Source organism: Parambassis ranga, unplaced genomic scaffold (assembly GCF_900634625.1).
Source record: "Parambassis ranga unplaced genomic scaffold, fParRan2.1 scaffold_21_arrow_ctg1, whole genome shotgun sequence".
Lineage (NCBI taxonomy): Eukaryota > Metazoa > Chordata > Actinopteri > Ambassidae > Parambassis > Parambassis ranga.
Window position 1 is genome coordinate 1946574 of NW_021144767.1, and position 20425 is coordinate 1966998.

Consider the following 20425-nt stretch of genomic DNA (forward strand, 5'->3'; position numbering starts at 1 on the left):
GATGCAGCTCTACACAGAGACAGGCACCACCACAAAGGGCGGTGTGGTCTTGACCAGGTATCGCTGTGCCAGAGGGTCCACATCCCTGGAATCTTTTCATTGCCACCTGAACAGGTTCATTCCAGGTTGGTGTCTTTCCTATGTAAAAAGCTAAAAACAGATATTTTTTTTTAAATTTTGTTTTATTAAGCATTGCCACAGTGTACATGTAAAGTGCATCAAAATACAGAACATTGGTAATCATGAGGTAGGCAAAAAGAATAGCAATTAATATTTTCTGGTATTCCTAGGTACTAGTGCAAATGCACTGAATTTCCAGCTGTACCTCCTAGAAGGCCTAAACAGATGGAATCAGGATCGGGCAGCTGCGGCAGTCACTAGCAGACCATCGTCTCTTTTGACCTACTCTGGGGATGTGGTGCACTGTGTCAACACCAACAGCATGAAGGTGTTTGGCCGGGCTTTTGTGTCAACCTTCAGGCCCCCTTCCAAATACACTGGTATGCTATTTGACTACATATTATTTTTGTTTAGTTGGCTTTCACTTTTGTCAACTTTTGTTTAGCAAACTGTTGTAGTAACTGACGTGCTTGTGTCTGTATGTGCACATATGCATGTGTCCACTCGTCTTTCCCATAGGAGAGCTGCTTGGTGTTGACTACCTGCTGAGTCAGACTGGACAGCCCCTGCAGATCAACCCTGACTCAGAGGAGACAGAGGACATGCTGGAGGATTTGGACGAGGGCGAGGAAGAAGATGAGGGCTTTGAGGAAGATCCACCTGGAGATACATCTGATTTAACTGTGTTGAGTCTCTTTGATGGCCAGAGTTTTTCCACCCAGCCTGCTGCCGCCTCCTCACTGGATGTGTCCTCCCAGCCTGCTGCCGCCTCCCCACTGGATGTGTCCTCCCAGCCTGCTGCCGCCTCCCCACTGGATGTGTCCTCCCAGCCTGCTGCCGCCTCCCCACTGGATGTGTCCTCCCAGCCTGCTGCCGCCTCCCCACTGGATGTGTCCTCCCAGCCTGCTGCCGCCTCCTCACTGGATGTGTCCTCCCAGCCTGCTGCCGCCTCCTCACTGGATGTGTCCTCCCAGCCTGCTGCCGCCTCCCCACTGGATGTGTCCTCCCAGCCTGCTGCCGCCTCCTCACTGGATGTGTCCTCCCAGCCTGCTGCCCAGCCCACTGCCATCTCATCCCAGCCTACCACCTCCATGCCACGGCCTGATGTATCCTCAGCATCTGCGGTATGTAAAAGCACATTGACATGTAGTAATATTAGTTGTTATTAACAAAAATTATTCTGTGATTTGTGCTTTCTGGGTTCTTAAATTTCTCATCTCTGTTTTTCCCCCAGGCTGTGGATGATGCTGGTGTGCCAGGCATAGACAGGGTTGACAGCTTGGCAGAGTATCTGGTGGAGCTGAGGAAGCAGTCCTCTCTAGCCCTCACTAGTCAGCAGGTCAGATGTTTGTGTGTGCTTCTGCGCCTGTCATACATGTCCACACTTATATTTTCTTTTCTCATGTGCCTGTGTTGTCATTCTGCTCTCTCTCAGGTCAGCACCATTGTTGCGTCGTGGCAGAACCTTCTGGACTACGGCAAGCAAAGGGTGGTGTTTGCTGCCAGGCACCAGAGCAGGCTGAATACAGGCAGGTTTAGGTCGCCAAAGAAGAGGCAGGACTTTACACCCGGGGTGGAGAGCGACAAGCGCTCACCACTACTGCACCACTGGCTCAGTGGCCAGATTGCTGTCGTCTAGTGGAAATGATCTTCATTAGGCTCTGTGCTATCCACCGGAGTCCCAAGAAAAGGGGGACAAGCACATTTTCCAGATGGGACCACATCTTGGAGGATTACCGTAAAATAAGGCAGCTTATTCTGTGTAATGGGGCTGTCATGCAGCAGACTAGTATGCAGCTGGTGGACATTAACCACACTACTCTGGTGCAGTGGCACAACAAGAGGGTGAAGAGGCAGGACAGTATGGTACTGATGCAGGTGCTGGACCTCCCCAGTCGTGGCAGCTGACCCTCTGCCCCATGCAAATGTGCCCCCAGCATCTGCCCCAGCCTGTCCTTCTCCTGCCCCTGTGACTACTGCTGCTCCTGCACGTACACTGCAGCGTGAAGTACTGCACAACACGTGTAAGAAGTGTGGACAGTACAGGACAGCAGAAACGGGGCACAGCCAGTACAAGGGGACAGTCTACTGCCCGAAAGTAGAGACTGTCCCAAAAGAGCAGTGGCTGGACAACATAAAACAAAAAAAGTAATATGAGAGAGGCATAGATGACCCCTCGGACAAATACCCTCAGCACTGTGCCAGACCTATTTTTATAAATAATTGTTTTTGTTATAATTTATTACTCTGTAAAATGCTTGTGACAACTATAAATAAAGTTTGGTAAAGTGAGTAATGTATTGTTTTCTGTGTGTTTTGTGTTGAGATTAGAGTCTGTTAAGTGCTGTGTACATGAGAAGTCTTTGCTTAATGCTGTTGTGTGGGCGTGTAGAGGGCGATGATGGATCTCACCACACACCACAAATGCAGACATAAAAATATCAATGTATCAGTAACGTAAGGTTAATAATCAGCAAAATCGGTGTTAAAGTGATGTCCAGTTACACATTTTTTTAAATCAGTCCAAATCTAATGCATTAATATTTGGCGTTTGTGGGACTCGAACCGGGAACCTTGGGGTCGAAGCATAAATTAATATAAAAATGGAAAACATGTAGGGAGGGAGAGAGGGGGGTGAGAGGGAGAGAGAGAGGGGGGGAGAGAGGGAGAGAGAGAGGGGGGAGAGAGGGAGAGAGAGGAGAGAGCAAGAGGGAGAGAGAGAGAGGGAGGGAGAGAGAGAAAGGGAGGGAGAGAGGGGGGGGGAGAGAGAAAGGGAGGGAGGGAGGGAGAGAGGGAGAGAGAGAGGGGGGGGAGAGGGAGAGAGAGAGAGAGAGAGAGAGGGGGAGAGGGAGAGACAGAAAGGGAGGGAGAGAGGGGGGGGAGAGAGGGAGAGAGAGGAGAGAGCAAGAGGGAGAGAGAGAGAGGGAGGGAGAGACAGGAGAGAGGGAGAGGAGAGAGAGAGTGAGAGGGAGAGAGAGAAAGGGAGGGAGAGACAGGAGAGAGAGAGAGAGGGTGGGAGAGAGAGAGAGGGAGGGAGAGACAGGGAGGGAGAGAGAGGGGGAAAGAGGGAGAGAGGAGAGAGAGGGAGGGAGAGACAGGAGAGAGAGAGAGAGGGGGGGAGGGAGGGAGAGACAGGGAGAGAGAGAGTGAGAGGGAGAGAGAGAGAGAGGGGGGGAGGGAGGGAGAGGGGGGGAGAGACAGGGAGAGAGAGAGAGAGAGGGAGAGAGAGAAAGGGAGGGAGGGAGGGAGGGAGAGAGAGACAAGTTATGTTACAAGTTGGGAGGCTCAGGCATTATTTTATATCTGTCATGTCAAAGTTTATCCAAAATATTGAGTTGGAGTTATTAGTGTTTGTATTGCAGCAGTTTTAAATGGTGTTTTCCACTTAGGTCCATTAACTCCTATTATAATACTACATTTTAATATCAGAGCCATAACAACATGGAATCATGCATTTCTTAATGTAAGGGTTTCATTTGTGAGGACATGTCAAAGTTCATGATCATAAATTCAGCTTCACATTCTTCATTTCACTGCTTCTAAGACAAAAACATGTTCTGACCTGAAATCACAGTCAGTGATTCAAATGAAAGTGAAACATCATCAACATTTAAAGCACAAAGTTGAAGCTGCTGTCACTTCCACACACTCTGCTTCTACACACAGCACAGACTCACTGAGGAACCAGGACCCAACAAGAACCCAGCATGTAGAGGCTGAGTGAATGTGGTGCTGAAGGTGTGGAGGTGGATCAGTGTGTCAGAGGAGACTCTGTAGAAGGACAGAGTGCCAGCAGGACAGTCCACATACACTGCTGCTCTGTCAGAGACAGAGGAGGAGGAGATGGATGTTCCTCTGTTATTGTGATAGACAGAGTAACCATCATCAGAGCAGAACAGACTCCAGGACTGATTGTTTCTTCCAAACATGCAGTCATCACTGTCTCCTTTCCTTCTGATTCTTCTGTAACTCACTGATATATAAACCCCTCCTCTCCACTCGACCTCCCAGTAACAGCGACCAGTCAGAACATTTCTACACAGCAGCTGAGGACACCAGTCAAATCTGTCTGGATGATCAGGATATGGCTGCTCCTCCTCCTCCACATGTGTCACCTTCCTGTTGTTGTCAGACAGTTTGAGGTTTGTGTTCACTGAGTTTGTGTCGACTTCAAGTTGACAGAAATCTGATGGAGAGAAAAAGACACAGCTGCAGTTTATCATCTGACACATCTGATGGCTTCATTCTGTCTTTACTGACTGATGTGTTGTTCATTCATACAAAGTTTATCATCAGACTTTTTGTCACTAATGTTTGAATGAACAAACACACAACTATCAGCTTTGTGTTCAAACACAAACTGGATATTTGCAGCAATGTGAGTAAAGACAGACGACACATTTAGAACATGAGAAGAACAGCAGCATCAACTGTATCATTGGATAAAGAGCATCATCCAAAAGCTCCTTCATCAGAGTCTGGAGGAGGATCTGGACTGAAAGACCAGACTCAGACCTCCTGATCTATCCTGATATTGTTCCACTGTTACTATTGTAAATACTTATTCCGCTTCTGTATTATTCTCCTTCTTCTGGACACATTTTCAGCAGAACTAGTCCCACAGCTTTAATGTGAGCGACCTGAAACTGTTACAGGACGTCCGGCTGTACCGGGACACCTGTGCTGTGACTTTTCTTTCCGTTCCGACGTACGGTTTTCACGTAAATCGCAAAAAACCAGTGGGCGAACGACATAGACGGTGAATGGGGAGAGAGAGAGAAAAAGGCAAAAGTCACAAAACCAGGAAGCCGAAAACTGAGGGAGCTGTTTCCATGGTAACCGTAACAGCAGCATCAACTGTATCATTGGATAAAGAGCATCATCCAAAAGCTCCATACAGGAACATACACAACTACACTCACAGACACACACACACACACACACACACACACACACACACACACTGATTTTCAAAATAAAAGCCTCCAAATCATTACACACCTTACTAGGCCTGGTAAACTACACACAAGCCACCCAGAAATATGCAGACACACACTATACACACCTGCCAACACACAGACACACAAACATGGATTTTCAAAATAAAAGACCCTGCACAATAACAGGATATGGCTGACGTGTAGATTTTCAAAATAAAACACTTAAACATGTTTTAACATGCATTAGGGAGTGCCCCCCCCCCACACACACACACACTTACACAGACACACACTGATTTTCAAAATAAAAGCCTCTAATTCATTACACAGCTAACTAGCGCTAGCCACCCCTACAAATTATACATCAAATCGACCGGCTCGGTCAGGACTACTACCCTCTGAGGTTTGGTAGCGATCGGATAAACGGTGTTTGAAAAAATCCCGAAAAACTGCGATCGACCCTCCCCACAGGCATCAAATCACTGTCAAAACTTTGAAGGCATGGTGTTTGGGCATGCTTTCACACAGAACCTTCATTCAAAGTGTAAAATGTAGATAAACATTAGACCTCTGACATATTGAGTCCCCATGTCTGTGCCACTTTTTGTTTTGACAGGCAAGCCACTTAAGCTGACCTAACCCCCCTCATAGGAAATAATGGGAAACTGGTGAGATCCCTGACAAAACCCAGCTAACTTTGGAAGCCTATCAGTCTGGCATGCCTCTACACAGAATATTCATTTCAACTGCAAACTGCTCATAAGGAGTTGGACTTTATCATATTGAGTCCTCATGTTCATGTCTTTTACCAAACTTCATAAAATAGCAGCCAAAGTCCCATCCACATCTTTAGGATTCCTCCATTCAGAATGAATGGAGAAGCTTGGGGCCTATTAAACCTTATATAAAACCAATCAGAAACACTGTAAAAGCATGAAATGTCATCAGTGGCATCTTTCACATCTGCCGGTGATCAGGAATGAGGTTTGGTGGTATATAATGGGGCGGACCGGCAGCAGAGTGTGGGTGAGCGTGCATTGGCCCACTCAAAATTTCTTGTGACATTTTCTAGGTTATATATACAATAGTTATTTCTATTTTCTTTCCTGTTTGGTTCTTCTGTCCTTATGTTCCTTTCTTTGGTTGGGATTGTTGGTGCATTATCATTGAGGGTTCTTCCTGTAGAACAGACCAAAAGTCCAGTTCATATGTTCACTGGGCCGAAGCCTCTGTCATAAAATCAATAATGTCATAATATGCCACCAGTACTGTTGTCCACAGGATGAAATCACACCTTTAAAAATGATTATTATTTATATATATTTAACATTTCACCACAAGATGGCAGCAAACATGGTCAAACTCTCACCACCCTGTTTGCCAGTGATCTGTGTTTTTTTACTGTGTGAACCCCTCACTACACACTTTATACTCCTTTCTCTCCTGTTCAAACACTGTCAGAGTTCAAACCTTCATAAAAATAAGTCCAGTGTTACAGAATGAAACCAAAGCACAAAGCAAAATAAAAGGAAATATAATAACTGAACATTAAAAAATGGTTTGTGAAATGGAAGTTGTGGCGGCTGCACTAAAATGAATGATAAGTTAATGTGGTCTGTTCAGAGCTGTCAGTAAAAGCTTGTTTAACTGGTTTCGGCTGTCCCGCCTAACAAATGAAGAGATTGCTTCCAAAACGCTATAAATCCAGAAAAAAGTGTTTTCTTTCCAAAAAGGGTTTATATGAAACTTCTAGTTTATGTTTCAAACTGTAATATATCATCATGAGTTTGTCATAACATCAAAAAATCTGATCTATATTTTGATTTTAAACATTTATTAAACACCCAAAAAGCTATAAATCCATTTAATCAAAAACTCATTTTATGTATTTATATATGTATTTCTAATAATATTATTTCGCCGGCTGTCAGTTGATCCGCATGACAAAAGTTTTTCTCTTTAGTATGTGAACAGGAAGTGGCCGGTATTTTCCCTCCAGCTGAGTTTCGGGATTCTGTATGGAAGGCTTCCACTTTTTTCCCATGGAAGAAAAGAGGACTGCCTCATGGATACTGCCAAAGTTATTCATGTCACACAGCTAAAACACTCATTTAAAAGACGACTGGACATACTTTCTATCTACTGACAGGGCGCCGCCATGACAGTTGGAAAGCTGCCCCGTGATTGGTTGAATGGAAATGCTGCATTGTGCTGAAAATCAGGGTGTTTGCAGCAGATTGGGAAAAAAGGGAAGAAGCGGTGCAGGGAAACATGGAAACGTGTTTTGTTACTAATTGATTAAAAGCTTTAAACAGAGACCCCGTGTGAAACTTATTTTGGTGGTAACTCGTTTTCTTAAACAGTGGCGTTTCTCGCCCTAACCCTAACCCTAATAATGCTGCTCACAGCTCAGTGTCTCAGTGTCTCCACTCTTCAGTCCATCAGTCCAGTCTGACCCTTTGGATGAGATTCTTTGTGTCTGAGTCCTGCCTGCTTTTGGACTGTGGAGCTGTTTCTTCCTGTGTTTGGACCTTTTCAACCCTTTGTGGTCTCTTATTGGATTTTGTCTTTTGTCTGCTTTGGTTGTCTCTGTTATGTCCCAGGCTGAGGGGAAACCCACACACAGCATGTCTGCACCTCCCCACTTGTCCCCACTCTCAGATCGGCAGCTACACAGGCTGGTTTCAGTGTTAGGCTGCAGTTCATGAACTCAGAGCTGAGCAGTGCCCAAACAAACACAGAGACACTACAACACACTAAAGCTCCCTAACAAGAGAAAAAAGGAAAACCAATGACAAAGCTGGAACCTAAAACTCCTGCTGGGGAGTAATAAACTCCAGTAAACACCAAAGAAATCCAACCGCCGAGGCTGCGCTACAACAGCTCTGATGGACTGATAGAACACTGACTCATGCACAATAACATGAGGAAAGACTGAGTCAAACTTACACTTCCTCAGCCCAGGTTTTAACCACTGCTCTCCACCATGCTCCACCCTGCAGGAAGAAACACAGTCAGAATGATTTTCTAACCAACATGAGTCCAAACTGCTGATCAACATGAAGCAGAGTTCCTCAGTTTGTCAGAGACACACAAACAGACTGAAACTCATCTGTGTCGACTCCAGAAGAGTCTCTCCTGATCTGCTCTGTGTTTATTCATGTCCTCCATTCTGTGAAATATTGCTCTCTGTCAGTGCTTTACTGTAAAATCCTCTTCATGCAGCAACAGTGTAGGTTTGATCTCAGCATTGTGCATTTATCCAAAGCAGCAAACAAGCCACACTGTCTCTGACTGTTTGTTCCTTTCACTCTATATGCAAACACAAGCCTGGTTCACATGTGTCATGGATGGAAGAGTTTCTGACACACTTCAAATAAATACATTCACTCATGTCTGTGTGTAGTTTTTACAGTGATAATATTGTAGTGTCTCCCTGCTCTCTGTCTCTGACTGAAGGAACTCCTCCTTCTACCATTGTGTTGTTGTCTCCTCTGAAGCTTCACATATGGATTGTTTCAGGAACATTTGTTTGTGGAAATAATTCAGTGGTTCTTACAGCTGAGGACATTAATAAGTAGGGCATCATTTTGTATTTGATCTGCACTAAGTGTAGCTGAAAATCAGTCTGTATGTATTTTGACATGAAGAACGTGTAGAAAGAAAAGTGAAGTTAACATGGTGGACACTTAATGATGGAGGAAGATGAACATCAGGGATCAGTGATTATTTCTTCTCTGCAGTTTCAGTCCATCCATCAACAGCTGTGGATATATGAGCTAAACTGACAGACTGAGGAGGACTCATGCTCTGTGGTCTCTGTGTACCTGAGAGTCTTCAGACTACAATCTGGACTGTTGAGTAAAGCAGACAGCAGCTCCACTCCTGAGTCTCCTGGATGATTGTAGCTCAGGTCCAGCTCTCTCAGATAGGAGGGGTTGGAGGTCAGAGCCGAGGCCAGAGAAGCACAGCCCTCCTGTGTGATCAGACAACCTGACAGACTGGAGGGACAAAACATGTCATGAACTCAAGAAGAAAGAAGGAAAATCCAACAGATCTTCAACATGAACAGAATTTAACTGATTGTTACGTGCTGGTACTCGTTTGTTGTGTGTGTATGTCTGTTATGTGTGTCTCTTTGTTTTCTGTGCAGGTTCCCATGTGCACTTCTGGTGAACCAAGTGGACTCAGCTGTTGATGATCCACTTGGTTCACCAGAAGTGCACATGGGAACCTGCACAGAAAACAAAGAGACACACATAACAGTCATTAACGTAACACAGATCATCAAAAAGCTGGATCCTGACCTGAGAGTCTTCAGTCCACAGTCTGGAGTCTCCAGTCCACGAGACAGCTGCTTTACTCCTGAATCCTGCAGGTCATTATTATCCAGATCCAGCTCTCTCAGACTAGAGGACTGGGAGCTGAGGACTGAGGACAGAGCTTCACAGCTTCTCTCTGAGAGGTTACAGCTGCTCAGTCTGAGAAAAAAAAGAATGAACACAAAGTCAATGTTTTGTTGTTCATATAAAAATCAACCATGTTTGAAATGGTTCATAAATCCACCTACAGAACTTTGTTGGAGGCTTTGACCACTGGCAGCAGCCTCAGAAGAGCCTCCTCTGAAGCAGAGTATTTCTTCAGGTCAAACACCTCCAGATCTTCTTCTGATGACAGTAAGATGAAGCCCAGAGCTGACCACTGAGCAGGAGACAGTTTATCTGTGGAGAGACGTCCTGATCTCAGGGTCTGTTGGATCTCCTCCACTAGAGAACGATCATTCAGTTCATTCAGACAGTGGAACAGATTGATGCTTCTCTCTGCAGACACATTCTCACTGATCTTCTCCTTGATGTACTCGACTGTTTCCTGATTGGTCTGTGAGCTACTTCCTGTCTGTGTCAGCAGGCCCCGTAGAAGAGTCTGATTGGTCTCCAGTGAAAGACCCAGGAGGAAGCGGAGGAACAAGTCCAGGTGTCCATTTGGACTCTGTAAGGACTTGTCCACAGCACTCTGGTGGAGGTGTTTTAGTTCAGCTTTGTGTCCAAAGACTTTAGACCACAGAGATGTTGTTTGTTGTTGTTCCAGCAGGTTGACAGCAGAGCTGATGAAGGTCAGATGGACATGAAGAGCAGCCAGAAACTCCTGAACACTCAGATGGATGAAGCAGAACACCTTGTCCTGGTACAGGCCTCTCTCCTCTTTAAAGATCTGTGTGAACACTCCTGAGTACACTGAGGCTGCTCTGATATCGATGCCACACTCTGTCAGGTCTGACTCATAGAAGATCAGGTTTCCTTTCTGCAGCTGATCAAAAGCCAGTTTTCCCAGAGACTGGATCATCTCCCTGCTCTCTGGACTCCACTGTGGATCTGTCTCAGCTCCTCCATCATACTTGATCTTCTTCACTTTGGTCTGAACCACCAGGAAGTGGATGTACATCTCAGTCAGGGTCTTGGGCAGCTCTGCTCCCTCTCTGGTTTCCAACATGTCCTCCAGAACTGTAGCAGTGATCCAGCAGAAGACTGGGATGTGGCACATGATGTGGAGGCTTCGTGATGTCTTGATGTGGGAGATGATCCTGCTGGCCTGCTCCTCCTCTCTGAACCTCTTCCTGAAGTACTCCTCCTTCTGTGGGTCAGTGAACCCTCTGACCTCTGTCACCACGTCCACACAGTCAGGAGGGATCTGATTGGCTGCTGCAGGTCGTGTGGTGATCCAGAGGCGAGCAGAGGGAAGCAGCTTCCCCCTGATGAGGTTTGTCAGCAGCACATCCACTGAGGTGGACTCTGTGACATCAGTCAGGGTCTCATTGTTGTGGAAGTCCAGAGGAAGTCGACACTCATCCAGACCATCAAAGATGAAGACCACCTGGAGGCGCTGAAAGCTGCAGATTCCTGCTTCTTTGGTTTCAGTGAAGAAGTGATGAACAAGTTCCACCAAGCTGAACTTTCTCTCTCTCAGCACATTCAGCTCTCTGAAAGTGAATGGAAATGTGAACTGGATGTCCTGGTTGGCTTTGTCTTCAGCCCAGTCCAGAGTGAACTTCTGTGTTAGGACTGTTTTCCCGATGCCAGCCACTCCCTTTGTCATCACTGTTCTGATTGGTTCCTGTCTTCCAGGTGAGCCTTTAAAGATGCCTTCTGGTCTGATGCTTGTTTCTGGTCTGTGTGCTTTCCTGGATGCTGCTTCAATCTGTCTGACCTCATGTTCCTCATTGACCTCTGCAGTCCCTCCCTCTGTGATGTAGAGCTCTGTGTAGATCTGGTTCAGAAGGGTCGGCTCTCCTGCTTTAGCGATGCCCTCAAACACACACTGGAACTTCTTCCTCAGGTTAGACTTGAGTTTACGTCCACACTCTGCAGCACGAGTTCCTGAACAAACAATAAATGTCATTAATAAGTGAACGCTACAATAAATGTGTCAAATATTTTCTGTCTCCATGAAATCTGTTCATCAGTTGTAGACAAACAGTTTGTGTTTTCAGTCAGAAGAATTCGCAGATGTCTGCATCATATTAACAGCAGAGTGTGTAAATGTAAACTTCATTTCCTCTTTCCATCATGTTAAAGCTCTTCAAATCCTCTTACTGCTCTGCAGACGCTCAGCCAGCTCCTCCTGCTTCATCCTCCTCAGGAAGTGCACTGTGATCTGCACTAATGACTCTCTGCTGCTCCTCTGCTCTTCATCCTCCTCATCCTCCCTCTGACTCTCTGAGCATTCTGGGTAATCTGGACTCAGGAGCTTCTGGATCTTCTTCAGCTCATCCTTCACAAACCTGACAATGTTCTCCTCCAGCAGCTGGATCAGAACAACAGAGTATAAACTCTCAGACTTTGAGGAGCAGAATAACAGTTTAGTGTTTCATGATATTACAGCTTATGTTCATACATGTATTACTTGAATCTACAACATTAGATATGAAGTGTTGTGTATGCACAGCTGCTGTAGTTATAAGTATTACTACCACAGTTCTGTCTCTGTGAATGCTTGCTCAGGGGTCAGGCTCTGGGTCTCTGTAGAGCACCAGGACTGTTGTGTTGTAGTTAGAAGCTGTTTGTACTCACCATAAATATGGCGTCCTGAGCAGGAGTCTGAACACTGGGTTGCTGCAGTCTGTGACAGAAACATCAGCATTTAACAACACAATCACTTCACTAAGTGTTTTGATGTGTTTTCACTTTAAACAGACACACAACAGTCAACAGACTGGTGACAAACAAGCATTGTTGTATTAAAAATGAAAACTATCCCAACTCCACACATCCAGCTCATGTTGAACCTGTTGCTGCTGCTTTAATGACTGAAGCACAGCTTTAAGAGTTCCATTCCACTTCCACTGTCATCATATGTTCACATTGATTTAGACCAGGGGGGTTCAATTAAAGTCACTGAGGTCCAGCTGTTCACATTTCCTCCAAGTCAAAGGTCTGAACTGATGTCTAGCTTGTGTCTTATTAGCTTCCCCTATGTCCACAATATGTTTCAGTAATATCTATTGTCAGTTTTCAGTGCAGGAAATGTTTACCTGGGGCACAGCTAGCTCTGTTACCATGAATAAAAGTAGTCCCAGGCAAACACATTGAAGGCCTTTATTTCAGATGAAAGAAACTGAAACCTCAGACTGAAATAAATACAAAGTGCAAACACAGCAGAATAACCCTTGTTCCTCTTAAACTACAGAGGTCCAGTCTAAACAGCTGAAGTCCTCACACTAAGAGCTGGACATTACCAGCAACATCTGCAGACTCATCAATGGCCAAACAGGCCTGGTGCACTCTGAATAGCTGCTTTAAGCTGTGCCAGCATCTGCTGATATTTCTGATTTATGGCCGATGTTGAAGCTGACATTCAGCAATTTTTCACACATCTTGTGTTTTATTATAGTTTTACTATAGCGGTAAAAACTTAAAGTAATAAGTTAAATATAACCTTCATCACTACATCCAGTGGTAACAGAAGTGTGATCTCTGTCTCTTTTTAACCTGGTTGTTATTGTCAGAACCTCCACAGCTGCTCAGCTAATGCTGCTGTCTGTAACAAGATGGCTGCAACAGCTCTGCTCTGAAGAAACTCCTTCATCTGATTATTAGGAATGGAAATAAATACACCCATGAAATACATGTAGCATTAAATATATACATTCTTATTGATCGATTGATTACTGAAATGGCTTTCTGTACTTCAGTGTGAATGGGTTCTCTGTGAGGCAGATTTTAAAGGGTTCATAAACTTGTATGAGGGACAGGCAGCCCCACATACAACCCCAAGAGTCCAGCAGAGCTCATCACAGCATGGAAACACTTCCAGAGTGATTCTTACCTTTGATCATCAGATGGCTGATCAGCTTTGAAATTAATGAGCCTACCCATGGACCAATCACTTTTCATGGACACACAGCTGGGTCCAGGTCCAGCAGAGTCTGCTCTCACATCCTGGATCCTGATAGAACAGGGATGTCAAAGTCAAATACACAGAGGGCCAAAAAAACAAATTGGCTATAAGCCGAGGGCCGGACTGATTCAATGTTTATTAAAACATATTGAAATGATTGCACGTAGCCTATTGAACCAAGACCTAACACAGTGTATTATTTAATGATTAAATGAATAATTGGGAAAACATTTTTCAGCAGGCACACAGACAAGAACAAACTGCCTTCACTTGACATCTGCTCTTACTGCTAATGAATGATGAAGCCGAAGTCCGCTTGCTGTGCTGCAGTGAGTTCGCGGGTTACCGTTGCATTGTGGGAAATGTAGAATTGGTTACGGCTACGGCCTGCGGGCCGGTTTTAATACTAATCAAATATCATCCCGGGGGCCATAGATAATTCATTCGGCCTTGACTTTGACATATGTGTGATAGAATCACAAACACTGACTCTGGTGATTTAATAATGATGGAAACAAACTGCAGCTGTGACATTAACTCTGACCTTTGACCCTCAGATGGATCAACATCTTTGAAATTAATGGGATGACCCTTTGACCGATCACTCTTCATGGACACACAGCTGGCAGGTCTGGGTCCAGGTCCAGGTCCAGGTCCAGGTCCAGGTCCAGGTCCAGGTCCAGGTCCAGCAGAGTGTGCAGTGTGCTGCTGCTTTGTTCTTGAACACACAGATGTGTGAATAATGTGAGTGTGAGCTCTGACATGGAGAAGAGTCATGGACAGTCAGAGACGGTCCTCTTACCTCTGAGCTTTGGTCCGGCTCTCATGGTCCCCACACAGAGGGCTTTTAGAGGGAGGGACTCCCTCCTCTCTGTCCTCACACTGACTCATAGCAGAGCTCACACCTTCACACAAACACAGCAACATGACACAGAAACACACAGTCAGCATGTTGTTATTGATCCTTCATGTAGATGCTAACAGGCTAATCATGCTGTTAGCTTAGCATCAGAGCCTCAGACCAGGTTTGGCTCTCAGGCTTTTATTTTGGTGAGTCTGTAAACACACCAACATCTCTGATGCTGTTATTATTGATGTCACATGCTGTAAGTGGAACAGTGCACACACACATTCAGTGTTTGCTTCAGAATTCTGTCACTTCTGTGATGTGTTCATGTGTGTTTATGTCACAGTGTGAACAGACTGTGAGTGAAACATGTTGACATGTAAACATAAAGGGTGCATACAGGGCAGGGCTCTACACTAACTTTCTGCTCTGGTTGCACCACATCACACAGCAATTTGTTTTTTAATCGCTGTCCATATATTTGATGGATCAGGCCTTAACTTGACACCTGTCTTAACGCAGAAGTTCTTTTCATCTTCTCTCATCATCTGCAGCTACATCTACTGTTTATCTACTGCTACAGGGCTGTAGCCAAAGATTTAGAAATACTGAGGTCCAAAAATTGATCTCCAGGTTTAATAATCACATATCATCCTAAACTGACTTTGGACCTTGTTTAATGAACACAGGTAAATAAAAATAAATAAATGTACCGATAATACTCATTCATATTATGGACAAACTATCCAACAAGTCTGCATGTCACAAATACATAATGAAGATTCAAAGTTCATACAGCACTCTTCAGTTCCCTGTTTGCTTTCTCTCTGTATTTTCAGGCTGTCACTCCTCACTTATCTATCTGCCAATGGGAATTAAAATTATTTAAATTATATACACCTTTATTTATTTAATAGTTGTGATTGATATATATATTTAGTTTTCTTCAACACGTTTCTAATGCAGCTACAGTATCTCTTCTCTCATCTTCCTCGCCTCTCTTCCTCAGTTTCTCCTCTGTCTCCTCTCTTTCTAAAGCTGAGCTCCAGCTGACAGACTTTTCATTCTGTCTGTTACAGTTTAGCTGTATGCAGATATCATCCTGGCAGACAATGGTCCACTATAGCAGGATAATAACAATACTTTTTAAATGGGCGTTCATCATGTAACCATGTTCTATAACTCCTTAAACCAGCTGACTGCTGTCAGTCAGAGTGACTCAGCCTTCATGGATGAACCACACAGGTCAGATAACACTGTCCTCAGACCTGTTGTTCAGTCTGTTATGATGCTACGAACACGTCACGCCCTGAACTGCGGATTCTGCTGTTCAGCAGCGAAAAGTCTTTAAAAACTGTCTGTGTGTGTGCGCTGCGCGGTGCAGTCAGAGGGCCGTATGAGTTCTGCACATGTTTCACGATTATGCTGACTATGTGACTGGGTACATCAGCACTTGTGTGGACAACATTGTGCCTACCATTCAAGTCAGGAAGTTTCCCAAGCAGAAGCCCGCAGACAGCCTGCCTGACGACCTCAACACATTCCAGTGTTGGGTTCATAATTTGTCCAGCATCAAAGGTTAATGTGTACACAACTAGTTATGCAGCCTGCAGGGGGCGCTAATTTGCCAATTCTCCACACAGTGATCAATAATATAATATAGATATGTGATGCCGCCCCGGCGACTGCCCGGTTTTGGGCAGTCAGGGTGCCCAAAACTGCCTGGTTTTGGGCAGTCGCCCGGGCGAACCAGGCGACTGCCCGGTTCGCCCGTGCCCAAAACTGCCACTGTGTAAACCTGTGTCACAGGTTTTCTGCTGTTTGCTGCTTTATATACTTCTGTAATTAACACAACATGAAACCAACAGATACAATAAATCTTCCAAATGAAGCACAACAAGCAAACACTTGAAGTCACAGTAACACAACAACACTCATCAATAAACTGCTGTTAGTTACCTCCTGATGGAGAAAAGAATCTGGATGAAGCCGAGGAGTGAAGGTGACGTCCATCAGCAGGAAAACAGCAGAGAAAGAACAAACATGGAACTCACAGCAGGAGCTTTTCAACGCTCTGTTGATGCACAGAAAGGCTCAGCTCTCTGGATTCATTGTCACACTCAAGGCTTCTTTAAGGAAACATAATGACAGCGTTCTGACCTTTGGAATAAAGAGCTCAGGTCAAACATTCACAGACTGAACCAGCACAGAGTTCTTATCAGTTACAGATACAGACCTTGATCTGACCGTAAGGAAGGAGAAACACACCTTCTTAATAAAGTGTGTTTCAGTGAAAACAAATCAGCTCCAAACATCATTTACACTCGCTATAAATGTAACATTTGATGTTCTTATCTGACTGTTACTATGAATAAACTGTGTGAGGACTTTGTGTAGTTAGATCACAACCCACAGCGAGACTGTGACAGAAGCAAAGAACAGATTTACAAATTTGCAGAAAATTATTATTTGATACGATCAGACACATCAATGCTTTGGTTGTTCTGCCAGCACAGTGGTCCAGATCCTGAAAATGAATAATCTGAGCAGATTGATTGTGGGTGGATGAAAGAAGTGAGCAAATGAGGTATTCTCAGTTTATATAATATGAAGGCAGGTTTCTGGAAACACTTCATTTTAAGAGACGGCCTCAGAATGCTGTTAGAAGTGTTGGTATGATTCCTGAACACCATCTGTGCATCATAACTCAATCTCTACAGCTGCATTGGATCTCTGCTTGTTAATCAGTGATGGATGATAACATGTTACTGCACAGGTTTCCACCATTTTATGGCTGCATTAAAGACTTTGAACCTGGCTGCTGCTCAGTAAAAGCTCCATCTACAGACCAACATGAATGAGTGACACAGTGAGAACATTACTTGAAGCTGATGGGGAGCTGTGTCACTGCACAGTGTTCTAGTGAACAATGCTGTCTGAATGAAGACACGTTCATGTAGTCACTATTATACTTAGGTCGAATGGTGGATTAAAAACAGACAGCATGCCAACACATTTGTATTCAAATATTAACCACCAGTTAGTTCTCCAGGCTTTACTGACACCTAGTGGAACTCATCAGTCCTGCCTCTAGCAGCTTGCTGCTTTCTTATTAAAGGGATGTTTGTGCCTACATTAAAACATATTCAACTGACAGATAACCTGACCAAACAGGCTATTCATTGTTCTACAGCCTAAAGTTCAACTTACAGCATTTATTTGGTCACCAAAATAACAGCAAATGAGGAGCTCAGAGGAAACAAAGCTGCCTGATGTGTGAAGAAAAACTCACCGTCCATCAGGAAAATAACCTGAACTGTGATCACTGGAGTAAACACAGAGAACGGAAGGTTCAGGGAGACTAGAGGAAAAACACATCAGGACACAGGGATGCCACACATGTACAGAGGTATCTGCCCCTCACTGCTTCCCAGCTCTGTCCTCTGCTTCCTAATATGGTCACAACACAGAGCAAAAGACAAACTGACAAGGAATAAAGGACACACAGGACTTAAATAGACCAGGTGAGAAACATTAGGGCGGGGAGAGCGATCACAAAGGAGGGAAAACACCAGGAAGTAAAACAAGGAGGGCACATGAGGAAGACAAGACTTTCAGAATAAAAGAGGAAATACAAGGAAAACAAACTAGAAGAAGTGAGGAAAAAGATTACAGTACAGAAAACCAAGAACAACATGAGACCAGGGATCATGACAACATTTAGACAAAGCAGCCTCTTTCAATGAAAGGTGGAGGAAGGCTGACTTTAGTCACATATCAGTAACACCCTCCATGTAGCTCATTTCATTCTCAACATTATACACACCTGCTACTTTTTGTGTCTCTGTGTTAGGAATAAAACCCAATATAACAACTGTTATTTACTCAAATACTTTTACTCTTGCAAGGAGGATACATGTCCCATATAACACATATGGGGAGGATACATGTCCCATATAACACATATGGGGAGGATACATGTCCCATATAACACATATGGGGAGGATACATGCTGCATTTTCACTGACCGTGTTTTAACTAAGAACACAAGCTCAACACATCACATTTTTGGGAGTCTCCAGGACAACTGTTCAAAAACACAGATAGGGTTTGTTCACACACTCCCTCCTGTTATATGAAGTAATGAAAACAACGATCAATAAAATGACAATGATTCATGTTAATTATATTACTAATGCAAATCATGTTCTCTTTAATATGCTTCATCAACACATCAGCTTGAAACTTCATGTCTGATGAGGTCTGATATATATAAGAATATCAGCTACACTGTAAAATGTAATTGTAACAGTACTTAAAAATATCAAGTGGTCTTAACTCGTATGTACTTACTTTGTTGACTCCACTAAGATACATTTAGTTAATAAAACGTTCTAATGTAGAAAGTATTAAACTCATCAGCCTCGAGTAACCTTAACTGAAAAACTGTGAGTGATGAAGAACGATCCACAAGACACACGTCATGATTTGCACCATCAGTGAGGAGGGCTGTTGTTTATATGTGTATTTGCTAATAGTAAGGCAGGTGAAGGTCTGGCTGGTTTATCTAAGCCCCCCTCCCCACCTATGTGGCTATGCAGACTGAGGTGGAGCTCTAAGTCTTGGAGTCTTGCATGCTGTAGTATGCAAGACTGCCTACTACTGACACACAGGTGTTGGTAAATAAAAATAAAAAAGACACTTTAAGCATTGTTGAGTGACACTATAAAAGTGTGGTCATAAAGTTGAATTGATCTGTGTAGTGTGTTCAAGACAATATTAAATTAAAGGTAATTATAGTCTTTTTGTTTGTCTGTAGACGTATCTTTACTCTCCCAACCACCTTCACTCATGGTCCCTCCATTCAGGGACGTAGTGTCAGCCTGTTACATGTTACAGTGCAGTGAAGAGCTGAAACATTGATTTGTACCATCAGTGAGGGGGCTGTTAGGGTACACATGTGTACGTGTTAACATCAGAACAAAGCACGGTCTGGGTGCGTGTGTAAACCCCCATCCTCACCTGATGTGGCCCTTGTGTTGTAGTTTTACATTCTACACACACACACACACATACATTTCACAACAATATCTTGGATGATAACGGCTACCTTAAAACATAGTTTTTATTTTTTGATCTGTAGACATTTCACTGCTCCCCCAACCACCTTCACTCATGGTGCAAATCCTCCATTCAGGGACTGAGGCATCAGTTTCCTCAGACTTGAGTAGTGCTTACTTAACATAACTCATACTTTTCATGTCATCTGAACTGATATTTTATAGTACACCAAACTAATTATTTTGACTTCACCATACTGAGTTTACTGTCATGGCATGAGTAGTCTAAACGCAGCTTTTTCAGCTTTACTGACTGAAAATTAATGACATACTTTACTAGACATTTTGAGGCAATCGGTTACCAAACTTTTTTAAGTAATGTCAACTTATTACACTTCACAGTGTACATACAACAATATCTGACTCTGAGGACCTTGTGAACCATTCTCCATTCTGTAGATGGAGCAGCCGTTTTAACAGGAAATAGAGGTGAATAAGCACACGCTCTATAACAGCTGATACTAGGACGGCTTTTATGGTCTAATGCCCTCAGCTGCTTCTGGCCTTATGGCATATTGTCTTTGGAAAAGCTTATATGAACTTTTAGGTGTTATTTTTACAGGTTGTGCAACTTCAACCTCAGCATGTGCTGGTCGAGTGGACCACAGGTTTTCTAACTTCAGGACCTGTCTCCTCCTCAGAGGGAGGGAGTGAAAATTAGTCAAATCTGTCTTAATGGCTGTAGCCTTTGAGTCAGAAATACTTTATGAATCCCAGGGGGAAACTGCTTACATGAAAGTACATATTTAGGTTGGAAGAGATAGAAGTCTCTAAAGGAATACTCAAGGTCTTTCCCGAGTGGCTCAGCCGTATTCACAAAGATTCCTAGAATTCCCTCTTATCTTAGCCTAAAAAATCTTAGAATGAACTCCTAGCTTACATGATTTAAGAACACTTGCAGAGCGACTCTGAGAAAGGAGCAGACTAAAACTTTGATCTTAGTGAGGAGGCGTGTTTGACCTCGTTGCTAAGTGTGACACATTTTTTAAGAAGATGTGGTTGCT

General features: G+C 43.9%; 1 protein-coding gene across 1 annotated transcript; it reads right to left on the bottom strand.

The window, feature by feature from the left end:
• Window positions 1-3800: 3800 nt before the first annotated feature.
• LOC114429855 (NACHT, LRR and PYD domains-containing protein 12-like) lies at window positions 3801-12813 on the bottom strand (the record flags this gene model as incomplete). The annotated part of the gene is made up of 7 exons (XM_028398470.1): window positions 12793-12813; window positions 11651-11852; window positions 9631-11434; window positions 9368-9541; window positions 8888-9061; window positions 8010-8056; window positions 3801-4306 (listed from the first exon to the last, which is right to left on the bottom strand). Coding segments are annotated over exons 1-7 (2928 nt in total), but the record flags the coding sequence as incomplete, so codon positions are not given.
• Window positions 12814-20425: the final 7612 nt, after the last annotated feature.